Source organism: Carcharhinus amblyrhynchos, chromosome 6 (genome assembly GCF_965287045.1).
Source record: "Carcharhinus amblyrhynchos chromosome 6, sCarAmb.v2.hapA, whole genome shotgun sequence".
In the NCBI taxonomy this organism is placed as follows: domain Eukaryota; kingdom Metazoa; phylum Chordata; class Chondrichthyes; order Carcharhiniformes; family Carcharhinidae; genus Carcharhinus; species Carcharhinus amblyrhynchos.
The window spans coordinates 93,658,394-93,683,812 of NC_137329.1; the positions used below are offsets into that span (position 1 = coordinate 93,658,394).

At 41.9% G+C, this 25,419-nt stretch overlaps 1 protein-coding gene across 1 annotated transcript; it reads left to right on the forward strand.

Moving 5' to 3' along the window:
- The first annotated feature begins 7,382 nt into the window (after nt 1-7,382).
- rtcb (RNA 2',3'-cyclic phosphate and 5'-OH ligase) lies at nt 7,383-24,610 on the forward strand. The gene is made up of 12 exons (XM_080190988.1): nt 7,383-7,487; nt 7,940-8,018; nt 9,844-9,911; nt 10,834-10,933; nt 11,997-12,153; nt 13,703-13,859; nt 14,335-14,494; nt 18,148-18,323; nt 20,034-20,222; nt 21,755-21,865; nt 23,041-23,160; nt 24,195-24,610. Exons 1-12 carry the CDS (start codon nt 7,395-7,397, stop codon nt 24,300-24,302), a joined length of 1,518 nt encoding a protein of 505 aa, XP_080047114.1. The 5' UTR covers nt 7,383-7,394; the 3' UTR covers nt 24,303-24,610.
- The last annotated feature ends 809 nt before the right edge of the window (nt 24,611-25,419 follow it).

Sequence of the window (25,419 nt, forward strand, 5' to 3'; positions counted from 1 at the left end):
GAGGAACGAAAAGAGAAAATGCTGGAAAATCTTGGCAGGTTTGGCAGCATCTCTAAGGAGAGAAAAGAGCTGATGTTTTGAACCAAAATGTCAGCCCTTTTCTCTCCTTATAGATGCAACCAGATCTGCTGAGATTTTCTAGCGTTTTCTTTTTTGGTTTCAGATTCCAGCATCTGCAGTAATTTGTTTTTATCTGTGGAGAGAAAAAGAGTTGGTACTTCAGGCGGTTGGCCAGAATGGTCCTAATGTTCACACAACTGTTAAAGTGCACAAGGAGTCCATTTGGCCCATCATGTTGTACCAGTTCTCCAAAGGAGCATCTTGACTTAGTTTCGTTCCCCTGCCTTTTCGTCATACCCTGTATGTTATTTCTATTCAAATAGTCATCTAAGGCCCTCTAGAATGCGTCACTCTCTATATAAAACATTACATGACAGCAGTTGAAGAAAAACTGCCATGTTTGACACTTTCAAATTTACCAATAGAACCTATTTTAACTGTTTGTTAAAAAGGTGCAGATTGGTTGGTAGGACGGCTGAGGAACAGTGGAGGATTTTTAAGGAGATCTTTTTCAGTACTCAGCAGAAATATATTACGATGGTAAAGAAGGAATGTAGGAGAAGGGATAACCAGCCATGGTTAACTAAGGAAATAAAGAAGAGTATTAAATTAAAAGCTGATGCGTTCAAAATGGCTAAAAGTAGTGGGCGATTAGAAGATTGAGAAAATTTTAAAAATCAACAAAGAATGACTAAGAAGGTGATAAGGAAAGGAAAGATAGACTATGAAGCTAAACTAGCACTAAATATAAAAAAGGACAGTAAAAGTTTTTACAAATATATAAAGAGGAGGCTGGCTAGAGTGAATGTTGGACCCTTAGAGGATGAGAGGGGGGATTTAGCGGTGGGAGATGAGGAAATGGCTGAGGCTTTAAATAAGTTTTTTGCCTCGGTCTTCACAGAGGAGGACACAAATAGTTTGCCGGATCTTAAAGATAGAAGGATGGTAGGAGTTGAGGGCCTGAATGCGATTACTGTCACTAGAGAGGTAGTGCTCGACAGACTAATGGGACTGAAGGTGGACAAGTCCCCAGGACCAGATGGAATGCATCCCAGGGTTCTGAAAGAAATGGCAGAGGTGATAGTGGATGCTTTAGTAATTATTTACCAAAATGCGCTGGATTCCGGGGAAGTGCCGGAAGATTGGAAAATGGCTAATGTTACGCCACTGTTTAAAAAAGGTAGCAGACAAAAGGCAGGGAATTATAGGCCGGTTAGTTTAACGTCTGTAGTTGGAAAAATGCTTGAATCCGTCATTAAAGAATAAATAGCGAGGGACCTAGGAAAGAATGGTTTGATAGAGCAGATGCAGCACAGATTCGTTAAGGGGAAGTCGTGTTTGACAAATTTATTGGATTTCTATGAGGATGTGACTAGTGTGGTAGATAGAGGGGAACCGGTGGATGTGGTGTTTTTAGATTTCCAAGGTGATAAGGTGCCTCATAAAAGGTTGCTACAAAAGATTAGGGTGCACGGAGTTGGGGGTAAGGTGTTAGCATGGATAGAGGATTGGCTGTCTAATAGGAAGCAGAGAGTTGGTATCAATGGGTGCTATTCTGATTGGCAGTTGGTGACTAGTGGAGTGCCACAGGGATCGGTGCTGGGGCCTCAGCTATTTACCATTTATATAGACAATCTGGAGGAGGGGGCTGAGTGTAGGGTGACAAATTTGCTGATGACATGAATATGAGTGGAAAAGCAAATTGCGTGGAGGGTGTGGAAAGTCTGCAGAGGGATCTGGATGGCTGAGCGAGTGGGTGAGGACCTGGCAGATGGAGTATAATAGAACATAGAACATAGAACACTACAGCACAAACAGGCCCTTCGGCCCACGAGTTGTGCCGATCACATCAGCACCTACCAACCTACAGACCTATCTATAACCCTCAATCTCATTAAACCCCATATACTCATCCAGAAGTCTTTTAAAAGACCCCAGCGAGTTCGCCTCCACCACCACTGACGGCAGCCGATTCCATTCACTCACCACCCTCTGAGTGAAAAACTTACCCCTAACATCACTTCTGAACCTCCCTCCCCGCACCTTAAATCTGTGTCCTCTCGTAGCAACCATTTCAACCTGGGGAAATAGCCTCTGAGAGTCCACCCTATCTATTCCTCTCAACATTTTGTAAACTTCTATCAGGTCGCCTCTCAACCTTCGTCTCTCCAGGGAAAAGAGTCCCAGCTCCCTCAACCTAACTTCATAAGGCATGCCTCCCAGTCCAGGCAACATCCTTGTAAATCTCCTCTGTACCCTCTCAATAGCTTCTACATCTTTCCTATAGTGAGGCGACCAGAACTGCGCACAATACTCTAAATGAGGCCTGACAAGGGTCTTATAAAGTTGCAGCATTACCTCCCGACTCCTAAACTCAATCCCTCGATTAATGAAGGCCAGTACACCATACGCCTTCTTGACCACCTCCTCCACCTGCGAGGCCGATTTAAGAGTCCTGTGGACCCGGACCCCAAGATCCTTCTGCTCTTCAACACTACTCAGACTTCTGCCCTTGATAGTGTACTCGTTCATCCCGTTGGTTCTGCCAAAATGGACGACTACACATTTATCTGCGTTGAAGTCCATCTGCCACTTCTCCGCCCAGTCCTGCATCCTATCTATGTCCTGCTGCAACTTTTGCCATCCTTCCAGACCATCCACAACACGACCAACCTTCGTGTCATCAGCGAACTTACTTACCCATCCCTCCACTTCCTCATCCAGGTCATTTATGAAAATGACAAACAACAAGGGTCCCAGAACAGATCCTTGAGGCACTCCGCTGGTGACTGACCTCCATTCAGAAAAAGCCCCATCCACAACCACTCTCTGCCTTCTGCAGGCAAGCCAGTTCTGGATCCACAAGGCCAAAGGCCCTTGGATCCCATGGCCTCTCACCTTCTCAAGAAGTCTTGCATGGGGGACCTTATCAAACGCCTTGCTGAAGTCCATGTACACTACGTCCACGGCACTTCCTTCGTCAATGTGTTCAGTCACATTATCGAAGAACTCAACTAGGCTCGTAAGGCACGACCTGCCCTTGACAAATCCATGCTGACTATTCCTGATCATGTCAAACCTCTCCAAATGTTCGTAAATCTTGTCCCTCAGAAGCCTCTCCATCAGCTTACCAACCACTGAGGTTAGACTCACCGGTCGGTAATTTCCCGGGCTATCTCTGTTCCCTTTCTTGAAAATAGGAACTACATCCGCAATCCTCCAATCCTCCGGAACCTCTCCTGTCTCCATTGACGACGCAAAGATCATCGCCAGGGGCTCTGCAATCTCTTCCCTCGCCTCCCACAGTATCCTGGGGTACATCCCATCTGGTCCCGGCGACTTATCTACCTTGATGGAATTCAAAAGTTCCAACACATCCTCCTCCTTAATATTCACGTACTCAATCCTTTCCATCTGCTGGAAATCCATAACAAAATCTCCCAGATCGGCTTCCACTGTGAATACTGAGGCGAAGTACTCATTAAGCACCTCTGCCATTTCTTCTGGTTCCACACAAACCTTTCCCCCCTCACCTTTTATAGGTCCTATCCCTTCTCTTCTTATCCTTTTACCTTTCACATATTTATAGAAGGCCTTGGGATTCTCCTTAATCTTACCCGCCAAGGTCTTCTCATGACCCCTTCTGGCTCTCCTAATTTCCCTTTTAAGTTCCTTCCTACAGTCCTTATACTCCTCAAGATCTTTAACCTCTCCTAATTCCCTGAACCTCTTGTACACCTTCCTTTTCCTCCTGACTAGGTTCAACACAGCCTTTGTGCACCACGGTTCCCTCGACCTACCAAAACCCCCTTGTCTCATCGGAACGTTGTCATTCAGAGCTCCAGACACACATTCCTTGAATATCTGCCACCTTCCTTCAGTACTTTTCCCTAAGAACGCCTCCTTCCAGTTTATTTGTCCAAGTAACTTCCTGACTTCTTCGTATCTCCCCTTACCCCAGACAAACACCTTCCTAGCCTGCCTGATCCTATCTCGTTCCAACGCAATTGTGAAGGAGATAGAATTATGGTCACCATTTCCAAGATGCTCTCCTACCGAAAGATCCATCACCTGCCCTGGTTCATTCGCCAGTACCAGGTCAAGTACAGCCTCTCCCCTCGTAGGCTTATCCACATACTGTGTCAGGAAACCTTCCTGAACACACCTAACAAACTCCTCCCCATCCAAACCCCTTACCCTAGGGATATTCCAGTCGATGTTTGGGAAATTGAAGTCTCCCATCACGACAACTCTGTTGTTAAAACATCTCTCCAGAATCTGTTTTCCTATTTGCACTTCAACTTCCCTGTCATAATGTTGGCAAGTGTGAGGTTATCCACTTTGGCAGAAATAATAGTAGGAGGGATTATTATTTAAAACGCGAAAAGCTGCAGCATGCTACGGTGCAGAGGGACCTGGGGGTCCTTGTGCACGAGTCACAAAAACCCAGTCTGCAGGTGCAGCAGGTGATCAAGAAGGCAAATGGAATATTGGCCTTTATAGCGAGGGGGTTAGAATATAAAAGTAGGGAAGTCTTGCTGCAACTGTACAGGGTATTGGTGAGGCCGCAGCTGGAGTACTGTGTGCAGTTTTGGTCGCCGCACTTGCGGAAGGATATATTGGCCTTGGAGGGAGTGCAGAGGAGGTTCACTAGGCTGATACTGGAGTTGAGGGAGTTGGACTATAAAGAGAGACTAAACAGACTGGGTCTGTACTCGTTGGAGTTTAGAAGGATGAGGGGGGATCTTATAGAGACGCATAAGGTAATGAAAGGGATGGATAGGGTAGAGGTAGAGAGATTCTTCCCGCTTAGAAAGGATAGCAGAACTAGAGGGCACAGCCTCAAGATAAGGGGGGGTGCAGTTTAGATCGGAGTTGAGGAGGAACTTCTTCACTCAAAGGGTGGTGAATCTCTGGAATTCTCTGCCCGTTGAAGTGGTGGAGGCTACCTCGCTAAATATATTTAAGTCACGGGTAGATAGGTTTTTGATAGACAAGGGAATTAAGGGTTATGGGGAGAGAGTGGGAAAGTGGAACTGATCCACTTCAGATCAGCCATGATCTTGTTGAATGGCAGGGCAGGCTCGAAGGGCTAGATGGCCTACTCCTGCTCCTATTTCTTATGTTCTTATTATGTTTGCTTTTTAAAAGTGCCGTGTTTAAATAGATTTATTTAAGTGTCAATTTGGGGTGTTTTCATGGGGGATGGGAGATTTGTCCTTTGTTTGTAGTTAGACCATCCTGTTCTAGCCCTGCTCACTGTTTTGAAAGGTTCAGACAGAGAATCGCCTTGTTTAGCAGCCGCCTATTTATCCCAAAGATATACAAGGCCAACACACCCGGTCGTCCCATCATATCAGGCAATGGGACCCTGTGTGAGAACCTCTCCAGCTACATCATGGGCATCCTGAAACCCATTGTAGAAAGAACCCCGAGCTTTTGTTGCAACACTACGGACTTCCTACAAAAACTCAGCACACATGGAGCAGTTGAACCAGGGACACTCCTCATCACAATGGATGTCTCGGCGCTCTACGCCAGCATTCCCCACAACGATGACATTGCTGTAACTGCCTCGGTATTCAACGCTGCCAACTGCCAATCCCCAGGTGCAATTTTACAACTCATCCGCTTCATCCTGGACTACAATGTCTTCACCTTCAACAATCAGTTCTTCATCCAGACAAACGGAACAATTATGGGGACGAAATTCGCACTTCAATATGCCAACATCTTCACGCACAGGTTCGAAAAAGACCCCTTCACCACACAGGAGCTTCAACCAATGCTATACACTAGATACATCGATGACATTTTCTTCCTTTGGACTCATGGTGAACAATCACTGGAACAACTATATGATAACATCAACCAATTCCATCCCACCATCAGGCTCACCATGGATTACTCTCCGGAATCAATTGCATTCTTGGACACACATATCTCCACCAAGGATGGTTACCTCAGCACTTCACTGTACCGCAGGCCCACAGATAACTTCACGATGCTCCACTTCTCCACCTTCCACCCTAAACACGATAAAGAAGTAATCCCCTACACACATGCCATCTGTATACACAGGATCTGCTCAGATGAGGAAGATCGCAACAGACACCTGCAGATGCTGAAAGATGCCCTCATAAGAATAGCATATGGCGCTTGACTCATTGATTGACAGTTCCAATGTGCCACAGCAGAAAACTGCACCAACCTTCTCAGAAGGCATAATGAGACATGGCGGACAGAGTACCCTTCGTTGTCCAGTATTTCCCTGGAGTGGAGAAGTTACAACATCTTCTCCAGAGCTTTCAACATGTCATTGATGAAGACGAACATCTCAGCAAGGCTATCCCCAGACCTCTACTTCTAGCCTTCAAACAGACCATTGTCCACAGCAAACTACCTAGCCTTCAGGAGAACAGTGATCACGACAGCACACAACCCTACCACAGCAACCTCTGCAAGACGTGCCGGATCATCGACACAGATGCCATCATCTCATGTGAGAACACCATCCATCAGGTACATGGCCAATGTTGTCTACCTGATACACTACAGGAAAGGAGGTCTCGAGGCATGGTACATTGGGGAGAACATACAGACGCTATGACAACGGATGAATGAACACTGCTTGAAAATCACCAGGCAGCAGTGTTCTCTGCCTGTTGGGGAACGCTTCATGGGCATGGGCATTCGGCCTCTGATCTTTAGGTAAGCGTTCTCCAAGGCGGCCTTCACGACACACGACAGTGCAGAGTCACTGAACAGAAACTGATAGCCACGTTCCGCATATGAGAACGGCCTCAGCCGGGATCTTGGGTTCATGTCACACTATCTGTAACCCCCGTGACTTGCCTGTGCTTGCAAAATCTCACTAACTGTTCTGTCTGGAGACAATACACATCTCTTTAACCTGTGCTTAACGCTCTATTCACTCACACTGTCTGTATCTTTAAGACTTGATTAGCTGTAAAGACTCACATTCCAATCACTATTTTGTAAATTGAGTTTGTATCTTTATATGCCCTATTTGTGAACTCGACTCCCACTCACCTGACAAAGGAGCAGTGCTCCGAAAGCTAATGGCTTTGCTACAAATAAACCTGTTGAACTGGTGTTGTGAGACTTTTTACTGTTTGAACCGAACCAGGAGCCGTAGCTGCTGCGGTCATGCGCAGTTGGAGTCTGGGCCGGTGCGGCGATCATGCGCAGTTGGAGTCTGGGCCGGTGCGGCGGTCATGCGCAGTTGGAGTCTGGGCCGGTGCGGCGGTCATACACAGTTGGAGCCTGAGCCTGTGCGGAGGCAATACGCAGTTACAGTCTAAGTGTCCGCCATGAGTCGAAGTTACAATGATGAGTTGGGTTTCCTCGATAAAATCCACAAGAACTGCTGGAGGATCAAAAAGGGCTTTGTGCCCAATATGCAGGTGATTGGAGCGGCCAGTACTTCGAGCAAAACCCGAAGCTGCAGCCACCTTGGCAGCCTCCACCTCCCCCCAATCCCCCTCCCCCAGTTCCCCCCAATCCACCTCCCCCCAGTTCCCCCCAATCCACCTCCCCCCAGTTCCCCCCAATCCACCTCCCCCCAGTTCCCCCCAATCCACCTCCCCCCAGTTCCCCCCAATCCACCTCCCCCCAGTTCCCCCCAATCCACCTCCCCCCAGTTCCCCCCAATCCACCTCCCCCCAGTTCCCCCCAATCCCCCTCCCCCCAGTTCCCCCCAATCCCCCTGCCCCCAGTTCCCCCCAATCCCCCTGCCCCCAGTTCCCCCCAATCCCCCTCCTCCCAGTTCCCCCCAATCCCCCTCCCCCCCTCCCCACACCACCATCACCATTGTTGGATCTAACTCAAAGACTGACCTGATATTCATGTATTCTAGGTGGAAGGGGTGTTTTACGTGAATGATACCCTGGAGAAATTGATGTTTGAAGAACTGCGAAATTCATGCCGTGGGGGAGGTAAGAACAAATTGCAAGATGTTTATAATATGCAAATTGAGTACAAGACTCAGATTTTAAGTAGTTGTAGATTTAAAAGTTTCGAGTCTCAAACTAGCATTTGTGCATTTGTTATATCTGATGTCATAATTTAGCCTAGGGAATGGAGATGTGCCATCTTGTTCACATAGCAGTATAGATCAATGATGGCTTTTGAGACTATACACACTGACAAAGCTGTAAAGGTATGACGGTATACCAGTAATGCCACTAGGCTGTTAGTGCAAACGCCTGGACTAATAATCTGTAGACCTGAGTTCAAATCCCATCAAAGCAGCTGGGTACTAAATTCAGTTGATTGCATAAATCTAAAATATAAAGTTAGTGTCAATATGGGTGACCATGTAAGTGTCAGATTGTTAGAGCCCCAACGACACGGGCCTTAATCTTGTGTAGTCACTTTGCATGTGGCACTTCATTAAATGCCTTTTTGAAATCTAAATATGCTACATCTCTTCCCCTTTATCCACCCTGCTTGCCCTATCCTCAGAGAAGTCTAATAAATTTGTCAAGTGTGATTTCCCTTCATTCTTCTGTCTGATTGTATTATGATTTTCTAAATGTCTTGCTTCTACTTTCTTAATAATGGTTTCTAGCATTTTTTCAATGACAAGATTTAGACTAATTAGTCTGGTGTTTCCTACTTTGCCTCCTTTTATTCTTGAATAGTGGTGTTACATCTGCAACTTTCCAATCCGCTGGGACTCCTCCAAAATCTAGGAAATTTTGGAAGATTACAACCAATGCATTCACCACCTCTGCAGCCACTTCCTTTCACACCAAAGCATGCAGGTCCAAGGGACTTGTCAGCCTTAATTCTCATTAGTTTTTCTAAAGCTTGATAAGTGAAATGACTAAGATTGTGCATAATATTATAGACCAAGTTAGCCCTGAGTTTGCCTTGCATTCTGTGACCTAACTGTGTACCCTAAACTAGGTTCACCTTTGTAACAGCCTCATAAGTACTGGTGGTGTATGTTCAACAACTTATCTATAGGCCTTGATGATTATCTTCGGTTGCCTCAAATACACAACTGTGAATGATGTACAGTGCTGTAGGTGGCATTGCCCAATGCAGTCAGACATCAAACATCACATTTATATTGCTCTTAAAAGGCATCCAGAAATTAGTCCATTCCCTTGTCATATCCAAATTTGCTTGCTTGATCATCTTTGCATTCATACAATCATAGCAGTCCTGTGGTGCAGAAGGTTGTCATTCGGCCTATCAAACCTGCACCGACAACAGTCCCACCCAGGCCCTATCCCATACCCCACATATTTACCCTGCTAATTCCCCTGATACTAAGGGGCAATCTTGCATGGCCGACTGCCTAACCCGCACATCTTTGGAGTGTGAGAGGAAACTCGAGCACCAGTGGAAACTCACGTAGACACATGGAGAACATGCAAACCACACAGATCAGTCACCTGAGACCAGAATTGAATCTGGGCCCCTGGCACTGTGAAGCAGCAGTGCTAACCACTGTGCTGCCCTTAAATTCGGACACAGCTTAATATCATCAGTCCACTTGTGCATGCTGTCCAGATGTAAGGAAGAAATTACATGATTCTATCTTGAACCGAGATAAGTTGCGTAGCCTTTATGTTTTGTGACTGCATTTACAAATTCGGTTAAAATGTAGGTCTTGTCAGAGAGGTGGTTTAGAGCATGATGTATGTATCAATGGACTATCTCTGAATTTAGCTATGTTCCTCTTTCCTTTGTCATTCCATTACTTACAATTAATGAAAACTAAATAAATTAATCCTTGTCTTGTTCTAGGTGTGGGTGGCTTCATGCCAGCCATGAAGCAGATTGGAAATGTGGCAGCATTGCCTGGGATTGTTCATGTGAGTTAGTGTTCATTTAAGAATTGCTGCTCTGTGGAATTTGCTTTTTAAAAATTAAATGATCTAGAGTTTTATGCTTAGGAAAGCCATCGTATTCATATACCCTCCAAATGATTTGGGGTGTTCACTAAGATTTTTGGGAGAAGATAATTTGATAGCACGTTGAATTCAGAGATTGAAATGTAACTAAAAAATATAAAAGTCAATTCTGGTGGGAATTATGGAAGAGAAATAAGTAGTTAACTAAAAGACAACCTTATATAGGGTCCTTTTGTTATTGCTGGTTGCATGTTGATAGTGTGAAGAGTATTGATCTAATAATACTTTGAAGCATTCTTGACCCACAACAGACATGACAACAAAGTTGTCTCCTGGCCCGAAACTTGGCAATTTCAGCAACAGCCTTTTGCACCGTTACGATCCAAACTGTATTCAGCATTGCCTGGTGGGACTGAACCCTATTCTGGCGTGGCAATCTCTGCTCATTTGCTGCAGAAGGAGGCAGTAGGTTGATAGGTGCAACATTCGCTTGCCTCTATTTTCTCTGGGTCTTCATTTTGCTTTTGCTTGTCTCTTCCAACGTCCTTCCAAGCAACCAGCCTCCAGAGGTCTCTGCCTACATGAGTCGTCAAAACTTGACAAAAGTTTTAGATATTTGCAGATACAGAATGTCTGTGTAATGATGCATTAATGTAAGATCACTTGTTTAAACTTAAACTCTTCACAATTAATATTTAGCAAGTATATGTTGTGTGCAGCCAGAAGAGCATATTTTAGGAACTTAATGTTGCATATAAAAAGTTGCAGGTAGCGAGTTTAGGAATTTGGTAGATTTGGTATTTTGTGCTTGTACATTTTGATGTGGATGTTTCAGCCATCATTTCTGGTTCCTAAAACATTGTTTTTATTAACTTTTTTAAAGAAATCCATTGGTCTTCCTGATGTCCATTCAGGCTATGGGTTTGCAATTGGAAACATGGCTGCCTTTGATATGAATGATCCTCAGGCTGTAGTATCTCCAGGTAAAAAAAAAAACTTTCACTAGCTAGACTGGGCTGGTGTCGACATTTGGTTGTGGAGCACTTGACAAGTTGAAGATCTGGAGTTTTTTTTCTTAGTGGTTCACGTATTATTCTGTTACATTAGATAAGAAAAACACAAATATAACCATCCTTGTTATTATAACAGTTATTTCTTTACAAAGGATGGCATGTTTGTGGTAGGGCCATAATATTGCACGAGGGAAGGTGTGTCTAAATGCAGCCCAAGAGCACCTTTGATCAGGCCCACAAAGTTCTTGTTCCTTGTATGTGCAAAACAAGCTCTAGTAGCTTTGGACTTGACTTTTTATCATTCTCAGGACACAAAAGACTGTCTTTCAATTGACGAATTTTAACCAAATCTGGAATTTCTAAAGAGCTAAAGCTTCCAAGATTCTGGGCTTTGGTGAAGGGAATTAAGCAGGTTTGGGCATGGAGCTAAACGTAAAGTTTATTTATTAGTCACAAGAAACGCTTACATTAACACTGCAATGAAGTTACTGTGAAATTCCCCTAGTCACCACACTCTGGAGCTTGTTTGGGTCACTGTGCCTGACCAGCATGTCTTTCAGACTGGGAGGAAACTGGAGTATCTGGAAGAAATCCACGCAGATGTGGGGAGAATGTGCAAACTATACAGACTGTGGCCCAGTCCAGGTTCCTGGCGCTGTGAGGCAGCAGTGCTAACCATTTGCTGCCGTGCTTCCCCCTGTCATGCTATTTATGAATTTAGAGGGGGTGGTCCTTTTTTTCTGAGTAGGAGTTTTATCTTTTGTTTATAGGGGCTCAGATTATTGATTGTGCACAATTACTGTTTTTGTTTTCCATATCCAAACATTTGGACATCTCTGCAATAGGAAAGCTAAGTCAGAATTCCATTTTTCTTGGTGTTGCCGCAAAGAACCTTTCTGCATTCATGAAGGCTTCTGTGGATTGAGCAATGTGTGCATTCATTCAGATACCTGAATTGGGGGGAGGCGAGGGTGGGATGCATTGTGGAGGTAAGAAATTAATGTATTTATGTGAGTATATTTTGCTTTTGCAGGTGGTGTGGGTTTTGACATCAACTGTGGAGTGCGTTTGCTACGTACCAATCTCGATGAAGGGGATGTGCAGCCAGTAAAGGAACAGTTGGCTCAGGCCATGTTTGATCACATTCCTGTAGGAGTTGGATCAAAGGGAGTCATTCCTATGGGTGCCAAGTAAGGATGCTGCATAAGGACTTGGAAAAAAGGAATGTAGAAGTTTTATGTTTAGTGGCAAGAAGCAGGAGAGGGTAATCTTAGAAGTTTTGTTACAAATTATGTGATTTAGCATTGATCACCATGTGAATGTAATTTTTTAATGGAGGCGCAGAGGGTTTGGTGTTGATGCTACTATATCAATTCTGACTTAGAAAATTATATGTTGAGGAAAAAGATGAGAAATTGTGCTCTCAATGTCTAAATGTATAGAACAGCTGATTAAACTTGGTTTAAAAGAGACAAGCTAATATTGCCTGGGGGAGAAACAACTAGCTGGTAAATTCATAAAGCTGTTACTGTTGGTAGCTATTTGAACAATTTCTATTTGAAATACTTGGTAATTGGATGGTAATGTTTAGTTTGACAGAATGCAGTGTTGCAATTATTCAGAAGTGATTTTATTGGCCCTTGTTCTCATGACATATTACAAACTACTTTCATCGATGAATCTCTGTCTCCCCACCCTCCCCCCTCTCCCCCCCCCCCCCCCCCCCCCCACCTCGAGTGTGGTTTCATTTTCTAGCTTTTATATATATAAACAAACAAATCTTTCCATGCCAAATAATAAATTTACTCTTTTTCTTTTGGGATTGCTTTAGCTACTGGATCTATCCTGTAATTCACAAGGCCTTTCTGTCTTTAAAAATGATTGAATAACACTTGCAATAGATTTTATTAGGCTTTAAGTTTATGCAGTAACAAAAAAAGTAGCAGTAAATAGTAGTTAAACTTTGTAGGGACTCATTTATAATGGATATTAAATAGTTCCTAAGTTTTGTGCTATAAGTATATTAATGTCATTGTTTTATTTAAATTATCTGGCATAGTTCCCTTGGTGTTTGCAGTCAGATCTTTTTTCAAAACTAGCTGATCAAACTCAGTTTGAAAAGCACAAACTAATACTGCTTGGAAAAAAAAACCTAAAGTTATTATCTGGTAAATTCATAAAGCTGCCAATGTTGGTAGTATTTGAACAAATCTCTCAGTATTTGAATTGCATAACTTGGCTTCTCTTTCAAACAAAGTGCCTGAGACTGAACAGATTGTTGCTGTAAGATTGTATTGGGCTAAACTAGGCCATACTTTCTGTGATTGTAGTCTTTTTAAATGCTTTTAAAATAACAAAGATAGCAATATTAGATCATAAGACAAACTTGCTTCATTTTTGTTAGAATAATATTTCTATATCTAATATTTATTTTATGCTTGAAGGAAATATCCAAGTAGTTAACTGTAGATGAAACTACTGTTGCTTATATGAAGCATTGTTGGAATACGAGCTGGCACGTTAAAAGGAGCAGAAAGTTGAGAGTACTTTGCAGTCAACATAGTCATGCCCAACCTCACAAATATCAATGTTAAACGTACCTTCATACTTGCTACGTGAGCTGAAGACACATTTCAAAACCAGTTGTTAAAGAAATGCTATTTGTATATGATCTTTGCTTTGCTATATCAATTTTTCTTTAATTGATCCTTTTGCTACCTTGTTGACATTTATTTGCAGAGACTTAGAAGAAGCTTTGGAGATGGGCGTGGATTGGTCTCTGAGGGAAGGCTATGCCTGGGCTGAGGATAAGGAGCACTGTGAAGAATATGGCAGAATGTTGCAAGCTGATCCTTCCAAGGTTTCAGCAAAGGCCAAAAAGAGAGGGTTGCCTCAGGTAATTTTTTTGTGCCATGCATCCTCCCTGACTGAAAGTAGCTATGAGATCTGCTCAGTGACTGGGCTATAAACACATGCAGGAGCAGTCTGCAGTAACTTGCATCACTGCCATGTCAGTTTTATCCAAGATGAACTTGCATGAAGATTCATAACTATTAACTTCATTGTTCACAGTTTTTGAATGGATATTATTGCTGTTTGCATGCAAGCCATATTGTGATTTTTTTTTACGTGGACAATGTTCATCTTTCTCGGTCACAAAGTTCATTATGATAGGAAAAATGATGGACAAACTTACTTTCTATTTTGTTTTTCTGATGTGCAGTTGGGTATCATTTTCAGGTTTGCAAAGTTAACTTTGGAAATTATTTTAGAAAGATGAATACGGGTTACAATGTGAATATTAGGAAATGTTTGCTTGGAATTGAATTGACACCAGAAGTTGCATTCTAATGTGTATACGTTTTTTGTAGCTGGGAACTTTGGGTGCCGGAAACCATTATGCCGAGATTCAAGTGGTTGATGAGATCTTTAATGATTATGCCGCACGTAAAATGGGCATTGACCACAAGGGCCAGGTGTGTGTCATGATCCACAGTGGGAGCAGAGGCTTTGGACACCAGGTTGCAACAGGTGAGATACTTTTCCTGTCTCTACTTCTAATGGCACATCTCTTGGGTTCAATGCAAAGCTTCACCTAGACACCAGTATTCCAATCTATGAACATTAGAAACAGGAACTGTGTTACTTGAGCCAGTGTTGACATTCAAATCTATCGATCTAAGCAGCTGAGTATGAATCTGTAGTATGAGGGGGCAGCCTTGTTAAAGCATACCTGATGTTATGATTACAACAAAAATTGTTGGAAAGCTCCTTCATCACTTCGATCCATCTAAAGCTTGTGGTCTGATGACGTCCCAAATCGTACACTTAAAACTGCAACAAGTGCGTTCACATCTCTGTTACAATATCTTTCATAACACCAGGTTTAAGTCCAACCGATTTATTTGATAGTAAACTCACAAGCTTTTGGGGTTTGTCCCTTCATCAGGTGAATGGAGAGTTCTGGCATCAGACAGAGCATATAACAGCACAGACAGTTTACAGATTACTGATTAGAACGCGAGTCTTTACAACTAACTTGCTATTCAAGTCTTAAAGATGCTGACAATGTGAGTGGAAAGAGCATTAAGCACTTGGACTTAAATCTGGCATTGACAGACTTCTTACTGTGTTTACCCCAGTCCAACGCTGGCATCTCCACAATATCTTTCAACAGTCCATAAGCACAGGTGGACCACCTGCTGACTGACTATGATAAAGAGTTTCTCCACTTACAAGAAAGGGCCCCCTTCTTTTCAAGCAAGCTAATAACCCATTTTTAGTGTCTGTTGTAAATTATTAGAACATATCAGTGATATCCAGTTAATGAAACATTTTGAAGGGCAAAATACCCTTAACAGCATACCTTTCGGAAAGTGAGATCAACAAAATCACAATGCATCTTTATCCACAATCTGCCTCAAGAATATCACTATCATCCCTGTACCAAGCAAAAGCCCAGCAGCGTGCTTGAATGTCTGGTGGCTCTGACATGCATTATGATCGTAGAATCATAGAACCCTACAGTGCAGAAAGAGGCCCTTTGGCCCATTGATTCTGCACCAACCACAATTCCACCCAGGCCCTACCCCATATCCCTACATATTATACCCACTAATCCCTCTAACCTATACATCCCTGGACACTAAGGGGCAATTTCTTAGCATGGCCAACCAACCTAACCCGCACATCTTTGGATGAAGTGCTTGAAAGGTTAATCATTGCACACATCAACTCTGGTCTCCCAGATTGCCTGGATCCATTACAGTTTGCCTAGGGCTGCACCAAGCCAACAGCAGACATCACCTCCCTGGCTCTACACTCAATCCTGGAACACCTGGATAATAAGGACACTTGTATCAGACTCCTATTATTGACTATAGCTCAGCCTTACCCTGACAAAACTCATCTTCAAACTCCTTGACCTAGGACTCAGCTCATCCCTCTGCGACTGGACTTCTTAACCTACAGATCGCAATCAGTAAGGATAGGCAACAAAAACCATCTCCGCGATCATCCTCAACACCGGTACCCCGCTGTGTCCTCAGCCCCTTTATTCCTTGTACACCTATGACTGTGTGGCCAAATTCCCCTGCAACTCCATTTTCAAGTTTGCTGATGACACCACTGTAGTGGCTTGGATCTCAAACAGTGATGAGACAAAGTACAGGAAAGAGATAGAGAATCTGGTGAAATGGTGCAACAACAATATTTCTCCCTGAATGTAAATAAAACGACGGAAATAACGTCGACCTCAGACAGTGTAATGGAGGACATGCCCCAGTCTACAACAGTGGTGAAGAAGTGGAAATGGTCGAGAGCTTCAAGTTTGTAGGTGTTCGGATCACCGTCAACCTGTTCTGATCCTTCCATGCTGATGCTATAGTTAAAAAAGCCCACCAACATCTCTACTTTCTCAGGAGACTAAGGAAATTTGGCATGTCTGTTGTGATGTCTTGCCAATTTTTACAGATGCACCATAGAAGGCATCCTTTCTGGTTGTATCACAACTTGGTATGGCTCCTGCTCTAACTATGATCGCAAGAAACTACAGAAGTTGTGAATGTAGTCCAGTCCATGACACAAATCAGCCTCCCATCCATTGACTCCATCTACACTTCCTGCTGCCTTGGAAAAGCAGCCAACATAATCAAGGACCCCATGTACCTCGAGCATCTCATCCTTGTCGTCATCCACCGCCGTCACGGCGTCGCCCATGCAGCCATCAGACAATCAAATTGACCTACTATACATTAACACTGATCTTCCTTTGCTCCCCGGCTGTGACTGTAACACTATATTCTGCACCCTCTCCTTTCTTTTCCCCTAAGTACTCTATGAACAATATGGTTTTGTCTGTCTAGTGTGCAAGAAACTATATTTTTCACTGCATCCCAAACGTGACGATAATAAATCAAACATTGACAATCACATCACCACAGATTTAGTTATTTTAGATTATTCCAAGGCTTTTATCTATCTATCGCACACGGAGCTACTGAAAAAACAAGTTCACTGTAGAGTCTTACAAAATACTAAGCAATAGAAAAGGACATTACTTCCAAATGTCAACAATCAATCAGAGTCTCACCAAAAGTCACGTCATGCAAAACTGTGTACAATTGGAGCTATCCCTCTTTACCCTTGTCCCTCCAACATGCTGGCAAAAGTGATAAAGATCAATGAGATAATAGTGCATAGTGATATGTTTCATTCTGTTTCAAATGGTTATATTGCAGTACTTTCCCTTTGAAGAAGCCCCCCGATTATACAGTGAATGTTGTCTCTCAATTCTGTTGTGGTTCTGTACAACAAGATTTTGACTAACAATTAAGGATAACTACCAGATAAGGCACAATAATACTTTTAACCTCGCGTGTTCTTAATTGTAATACATTTTTTCTGTTTAAAATGAATTTATGTAATTTTATTTTTGCCCAATAATGGATAGTTTTTTAGTGAGTACTTCAATATGTGTGGAAAAACAAACCTTGAGGTTTCATAGAATCTCTACAGTGCAGAAAGAGAAATTGCCCATCAAATCCCACCCAGCCCCTATCCCCATAACCCTACCTAATAACCCTGCTAACATCCTGACATTAAGGGGCAATTTAACATGGCCAGTGCACCTAATCTGCACATCCTTGGACTGTGGCAAGAAACCAGAGCAGCTGGAGGAGACCCACGCCGATATGAGGAGAATATGCAAACTCCACACAGACAGTGACCCAAGCTGGGAATTGAACCTGGGTCCCTGGCGCTGTGAGGCAGCAGTGTTAACCACTGTTTTTGTAGCAGATAAATTTGTCCTCTCGCAGCACAACAATTACTCGTGAAATAGCCTGTCTTACTGTTAAGAAAACATTGCATGAAGCGGCTTTTGAAGTCACTTAATGAAATTAAAAATGCACAATATCAATGACACGATATAAGCATCATTTCTCATCTGTTCTTTGCAAAATTACCAATTCCGACTACAGAGTACTCCAGATATCTTTTGGCATCCTGACGTTACAAATTATTTTTATAAGTGTGAGCAATTTATGCATGTTTTAAAATGCATACATGTTGTACAATATGCCTTTTGATTAGATTTAACAAATCTAGCTTTCACTTTATTGCAATGGTATAGAATATACCCAGTATGCTTGCTGGCTGAGGCAGAGCATTGCTTTGTTTTTCAGATGCCCTTGTGGCGATGGAGAAAGCCATGAAAAGAGATAACATTATTGTCAATGACAGGCAGCTGGCATGTGCCAGGATCCATTCCCAAGAAGGTCAGGACTATCTCAAAGGCATGGCAGCAGCTGGAAACTATGCATGGGTGAATCGCTCCTCTATGACCTTTCTGACACGACAGGTAGAGATTACACTGAGCTGTACGTTTCATCTAATATTGCAGACTTGGTGTGTTGACTACCACTTAATTTGTTTATTTTCCACGTAAGGTTTTTTCTTTATGCTAAGTACATACCTTGAGCAATTTAAAAAAAAAACTACTGTTAGAGGTACTGTGTCAACATACAGATTAGTAGAGAATGGATTTGTCCAAATGATTTCCTCAGAGAGCACCTGATCTCATCCAATAATTATGGGAGGTGCAAATTGAAGGCAACTCACTTTATCAGATTCTTACAAGCAGCCATGGATTAAGTAATCTCCCTGTCTACCTGAGTGTGAACCTCCTGCACAGTGGGATTTATTGCTGTGTGGTTCATCTATTCAGAGGAAAGGTTAACACATTATGATCCCAGCTGATGTTACTACTGGACAAATCAGATCCCAGAATGAAATTTGGCTTGATAGATCCTAACTTTTTTTTAAGCCATGGAGGTTTGCTGTTGAACAAGTGCATGGGAGTTTGCTAATGAGCTTTTGACAAAAAAAACTTACAAGAAAAATGAACTGAATTACAGTAGCTAAAAAAGGTTGGAAAGATCTTAATACGAGCACAAGAAAATGATTTGAATATTCACAAGACTTTCACCCCAGCTACCTGTTTACAGATTTGGATTCGCAAATTTGGAAAGATAATACAATTTACCATGTCAACCTTGTGCTCTAATATTCAGGATAAGTATGAACCAACTGGCACACTATGGTCAGACACACTGCACTGCACAAAGCAAGTGACAGATGTGACCAAAGCAGACTCTATGGAGCATACACAGAAGACGCAAAATGGAAAAGGACTTGAATGGTGCATGTGTGACCATTTTTCCTGCCTGTACAGGAGACCTAAGGTCCACTGGGAACTGTAGTTCCTGAATTGTGATTACAGAAGTATTTGCATTTCTTAACAATGTATTGAATGAAAGTTAGAGAATTGTCTTTTTAGTTCTCTGGTGTGCCAAGTGTTGAGGATTTAAAGATATGATATTAAAAAGGTGGAATTTTAAGCGTATAGCTGGCATTGTACTGAAGTTTATTTCCTCTTTCTACCTTATTTTGCTCATGGATTTACCTTCCATTTTCTTTCCATTTCTCACTTTCATCTGTCTTTGTCCTACTTTCTTACAGCTCATTTATGTTCTCTTCCACTTTCTATTCCTTTGCCATATTGTGCAGTCTTTATCTCATGGCCAGTTTATTCCCATGGGTGGCGCAGTGGTTAGCACTGCTGCCTCACGGCACCAGGGACCTGGGTTCGATTCCCAGCTTAGGTCACTGTCTGTGTAGAGTCTGCACATGCTCCCCATGTCTGTTTTCTCCCAGAGTCCAAAGGACGTGCTGGTTAGGTGCATTGGCCATGCTAAATTCTACCACCATGTACTCAAACCTGCGCACCTGTAGCTACTAGGGGATTTTCACAGTAGCCTAATTGGAGGGTTAATGTAAGCCTACTTATGGCTAATAAATAAATACAATAAGTAAACATGTATCGTGTGCACCTGCTCTCTCTTTACTCATATTTATACTTTTCTGTTTTTTATTGGTCCTTATTTCACTTTATTCTTTGTCTTACAATCATTTCCCAAATTGCTTTTGCCTACCTTTCTCGCTTCTTGTTGCTCTGTATCTCTTGTGCATTAATTCTTTTTTTTTCTTCCTCCCACATACACTCTTTCAGGCATTTGCCAAAGTTTTCAACACTACTCCGGATGATCTGGATATGCATGTGATTTATGATGTGTCTCACAACATAGCCAAAGTGGAGGAGCATGTGGTGGATGGGAAACAGAAGACATTGCTAATCCACAGGAAGGGTTCCACAAGGGCCTTCCCACCACACCACCCTCTTATACCAGTTGATTATCAGGTATGGGAACTATTGGAATTGAACATAGGGTCTTGCTGAGGTTTTGTGGTTATCTCAAGGCTATTTGCTAAACTGTAGAAACTTGCATGATGTTAAGATTGTTGGGAGTCAGTTTGAATTAACTATTTAACATTTAAATTGGACATTAAGTACTAATAGCTGGAGCAGTATTGGTGTGCCACAACAAAACTACAACATTTTATTAAGTATGTGGCTAGGAGTGGCATTCACCATCAGTTTCTCCCTCTGCTCCTACTTTCTAAATCTTGTGTTGGAGCTAAACATGTCTGGCCAGACTTCTAACCTGGGCCTCTTCAGAATTGGGGGGAGGGTACATGCTTGGGGAGGCCTTCCTTGTAGGGCAAGATCATTGCAGGAAGCTTAGCCAACCCCTTCAGTCACTCCCCATCTTCTTTAAATGGCACTTGTTGCTGCATTTGGTCAGTCTTCATTCAGTAACACTGAAAAGCTTTGGAACTTGTGTTAGTGAATGATCATGAGTAAGGTAAGTGTGTAGAGTGAATAGGGTGCCAGCTAGTTAGTTGATAGGTGGAAGAATGAATAGTGTGAGGTGAGTTTGGATTGGGGAGGGGGGGGGGGTGGTGGGGGGGGAGTCCAAATCAGGTAGTTGGATTGAGGAGTGGTTGGAAGTAGAGCTAAGGTGATCGTTGGCGGGCAGAGCAGGGGCTGGGAGTAGGAGGAAGGGTTGGGCTGGGAGTCAAAATGATTTTACACTTTATGGTTATCCATGAGTTAGGACTATTTTTTTCTAACAATTCCTCAATAACTATCCAAGTAACTATATCAGAACCCTCTGAAGACTCCGACTCAGAATTAGAGATCTTCTTGGAGGGTTCTAGACATGGGAATTACCCATTCAAAGTCCAGACTTTGCAGGTGCAGTTTCCATGTAGTCAGTGCATCAGGACTTTTGAGGGATTCTGTAGCACATCCCATCTTTTGTTTAGTTTGGAAACAGTGTAGTAAACTGAAGTGGCATTTAGAACTGACAGAATATTAAGTAGTTGGGATTAGACACTCTCATGCTGATAAAATAATATATAACACAAACAGTTCAAGGGATGTAACTGCCGTTAAGCTTGCAGTTTAAATATATTTCAACACACATTTTGCTTCCTACTTTTGGATTTTATCACCATTTTATAGATACTTAATTGCCATCTAGTTCAACTTTGTAAAGCACCTTATTTATTTGTAAATATCTTTGGAGGCACTGCAGCTGGTTCATATTGAAGCTTCTGAAGAAAGACAATGTGGGCTGTTAGATCTGGGAGGGAATGTATTGGGAGCAGGGGATAATCAGTAAAACATAATGTTACTAAGCATGTGCTGAAGGCACTTGTGATCAATCAGAGCTTGGCCATGTGATTTCCGTACCAAAATAGTGACATACAGATGATTAAAAGAAATGATATGGATTACCATTCAGAAAATATTCTAATGAATGTTCATGCAACTGTGGCGGTTGTGTGTGTGTTCTGTTTAAATTCCTTTGTTTTTAATACTTGTAGTTGACGGGACAACCTGTTTTAATTGGTGGAACAATGGGAACCTGCAGCTATGTCCTTACTGGCACTGAACAAGGCATGACAGAAACTTTTGGAACCACCTGCCATGGAGCGGTAAGGAATTACAAAGTGGAGCATTTAACTGGGAGTGTTAAATTTCCAAGGATTCCCCTTCCTAGAATTATATAATTTGTGTAGATTTCACAGTACAATAAGTTGCTGAATTGTCTTCTGGTTTTAAGTTACGTGGATAGACTTCCTTGAATGTTTTAATATTTTTCAGGCACAGCCCATTGCATACACTGTATATATAGATTGCACCTCAATTATTCCCTGATACTGCCTTTATTTTTATCATAGAATCGTAGAAACCCTACAGTGCAGAAAGAGGCCATTTGGCCCATTGAGTCTGCACCGACTACAATCCAATCCAAGCTCTACCCCATTACCCCTACATATTTATCCCCTTATCCCTACATATTTACCCACTAATCCCATTAACCTCTGCATCTCAGGACAATAAGCAATTTTAGCATGGCCAATCAACCTAACCTGCACATCTTTGGACTCTGGGGGGAAACCAGAGGAAACCCACGCAGACACGAGGAGAATGTGCAGACTCCATACAGACAGTAACCCAAGCCAGGAATTGAATCCAGGTCCCTGAAGCTGTGAAGCAGCGGTGCTAACCATTATGCTACTGTGTCGCCCCATGCCTCCATCACATGCCCCCATTGTTCTGCTGGTGATAACCCTGGAACAACCAATATGCACTCCTTCTGGTAGTTCTTTGGTTGCACATCCCCACCAAACCATATACCCATCCTGTGCCTCAATAACTGTCTTTTAAGTGATCTACTGTCCATTTACAGAGATGAGTGCTAATGGCAGCATGTACTTACCTCTAGTTGTTCATTTGGTGGTCTTTATATTGCTGAGCTGAGTGGAGTTGCAGACTTAGAAATCAGACCTTGTCTGTTCAAAGTGAGCTTATTCAATATGGACTTGTGTAGAAACACTGCACAATGTTGGACAGCCTACGCATTAAAATTTGGCTGTTGTTCTTAAGCAATTAAATAATTGGTCGGATCCGACGTACTATTTATGTTTGTCTTACTAACAAATTATTTCATGTTCTTTTTTTTATGGGTGTGAAAATGGGACATGAAATAGAGCCCTATTAACTTTAGCCTTAATATTTGAGCTGTCACTTGCAATCTTTTAACATGATTAGATTTGGTTGCTATAAATTAAGGAATTAGAATATAATTTTAAAATTTTCTTTCTAGGGGCGAGCTCTATCACGTGCAAAATCACGACGTAATCTTGATTTCCAGGATGTGTTGGACAAATTAGCAGATAAGGGAATTGCTATTCGTGTTGCTTCACCCAAGCTAGTCATGGAAGAAGTAAGAGCTGCACATCACTTTTCTTTATTTAACATTTCTTTTGAAGTTGGTTAAATGTTGTGGGAGCAAGTTGCTTTGTTAATTTTTTTCCTATGTATGTTAGATGACCTTGAGAAAAATGTAGAAATCCTGTGTATATTTGACTTCAATTTCCGTACATAGAGAATTCTAATGTAATATTTCTAATAAGCTCAAACTTGATTTATAAATGTGACAAACAAGACCCAGTCCATGAGACGTTATTTTTCACTTGACAGCGAATGGAAAAATACTTTTCATCTTAATTACTATGGTTAAAAGGGTATTTGCCTTGGAGGGCAAACCTGTTGTTTGTGTTTGAGGCTAGTTACTGTTAGAAAGAGGTGCATCGTAACCAATCACAATTGATTCCTCATCCTACATCTGCACGTGCATTTTGGTAAAGCATTACTGATTGAGTCTTGAGTCAAATTGCAGCTGCTGAGGTCAATTGTCGCTTTCCTGCTACTGAGATCAACTGAAACTGTGAAGAACTATTTGTATTTTTCCTTCTCTGATACGATATGCATATTTTGAAGTCACGGTGTCTGATGGAAGATCTGCTCAACATTACCTACCAGTGTTACTACACTGAAGGACTCTAGGTTGACTGGTTCCTCCTTGCTGCAGAAGTGCCTGCATATTCCATAAAATTTACCATTAAAACAATTTTTCTAACCATCCTATTAATTCTGATTTGATAGACTGCTTGACAAGCCTACCTATGTCTCCCCTTTCTCTGAAGGTGGCTATTGTTTGATTTCTGTGTAACAGAGTAAGGTAAATGTATTTTGGAATTAGTTTCTTTGATTTTCGTACAGGAAATGAAGACCCTCGCATTGACAGTTTTTCTTAAATCATTGGGATTGAGTTCTGTTCATAACTAAATCGATTATCGTTGTATATTTGCCCAAAGCATTTAGGACCCAGATTCCGCCGCAGATTTATATTGCAAAAAGCCATGCAAACGTAAAAATTGTGGTCAGCTGCTAAAGAATACATTTTTTTCCTTCTAGGCTCCCGAATCCTACAAGAACGTAACTGATGTTGTGAATACTTGTCATGATGCAGGGATCAGCAAAAAAGCTATTAAATTGCGACCTATTGCAGTTATAAAAGGCTGATGGAGACTTTTTGATGATGGGTTAATTAGGGAAATTGCTTTGAATGGACTATCTTTTTATTGAATTTCATGTAGCAATTTGGTGAAAAATCTTGATTTTCAGGCTTACTGTACAACACAACAAATAGTGAAGTAAGTATTGTTCCACTTATTTCTGAAATTTCAGCAAACTAATAAGTTGTGATATTGGTTCAACTTCGCCTACAGCCAACTTTGCTGAAGGCTTCTCCTTAATTTGATAAAATGGAAGTTTTGATTTTTAAAGCCACAATGCAATGGATAAATGTACAATAAAATGGTGGAGTCAAATGTTGTCCTTTTTTTTGTAAACTTAAGTAATATCAGAAGAACAACTTTTTTAGTAAGAACGCCACCAAAAAAATGATGACTATTCTGTACAATGTACTTAAGTATTTATGATGCATTGCAAACTGCCAATGGCAAATAAACATTGGTCTGAATCAGTGGTCATGATGTTGAAGCTGTCAACACACTGTTACTTGACCAAAATTGACTGCAACTTCAGAGTCTCCATGTGTACAGAATGTTGCAGAAATTCAGAAGTTGTCATTCTACACATCCCCAGAAGGCAAGTTTTTCAGGCACCACTGAACTGCAATCAATTAAAATCATTTGGAATTTGTACTCTTAGGCAGTTGGTCTTGCTGTAAAAATCCTTAAAGTTGTATCTTGTTAAATGAGCAATACTGGTATTTTTAAGGATTTCTCCATAATTATTGTTAAATATCCTCATTGTCCTGGAAAGCTAATTTTCTTTTTGTGGAATATCAAATTTCTGCAGAAAGGATGTTAAATGCTTTTAACCAATACAGAAACAAAAATAGTGTAGATGCTGGAAAAACTCAGGTCCTGTCAGGTATAGATGACTCTTTATTTTCATATTACATTAGTGCTTTTAACTTTTCTGGTTTGCTGTTAATCTTTTGCTGTTTATGAATCTTTCCCTGGCATCTGATTTAACCTGCTGTAATGGAAGGGGAAAGCACATCATAGTTTGCTACCTCTTGGTGGTCAGCTTTCTCACACATGGCCACTTTGCTTAGGATAGCAGTGGATGTGCTATTAGTCTAAGCACCCTGTGTTATAGTAGAACAAAC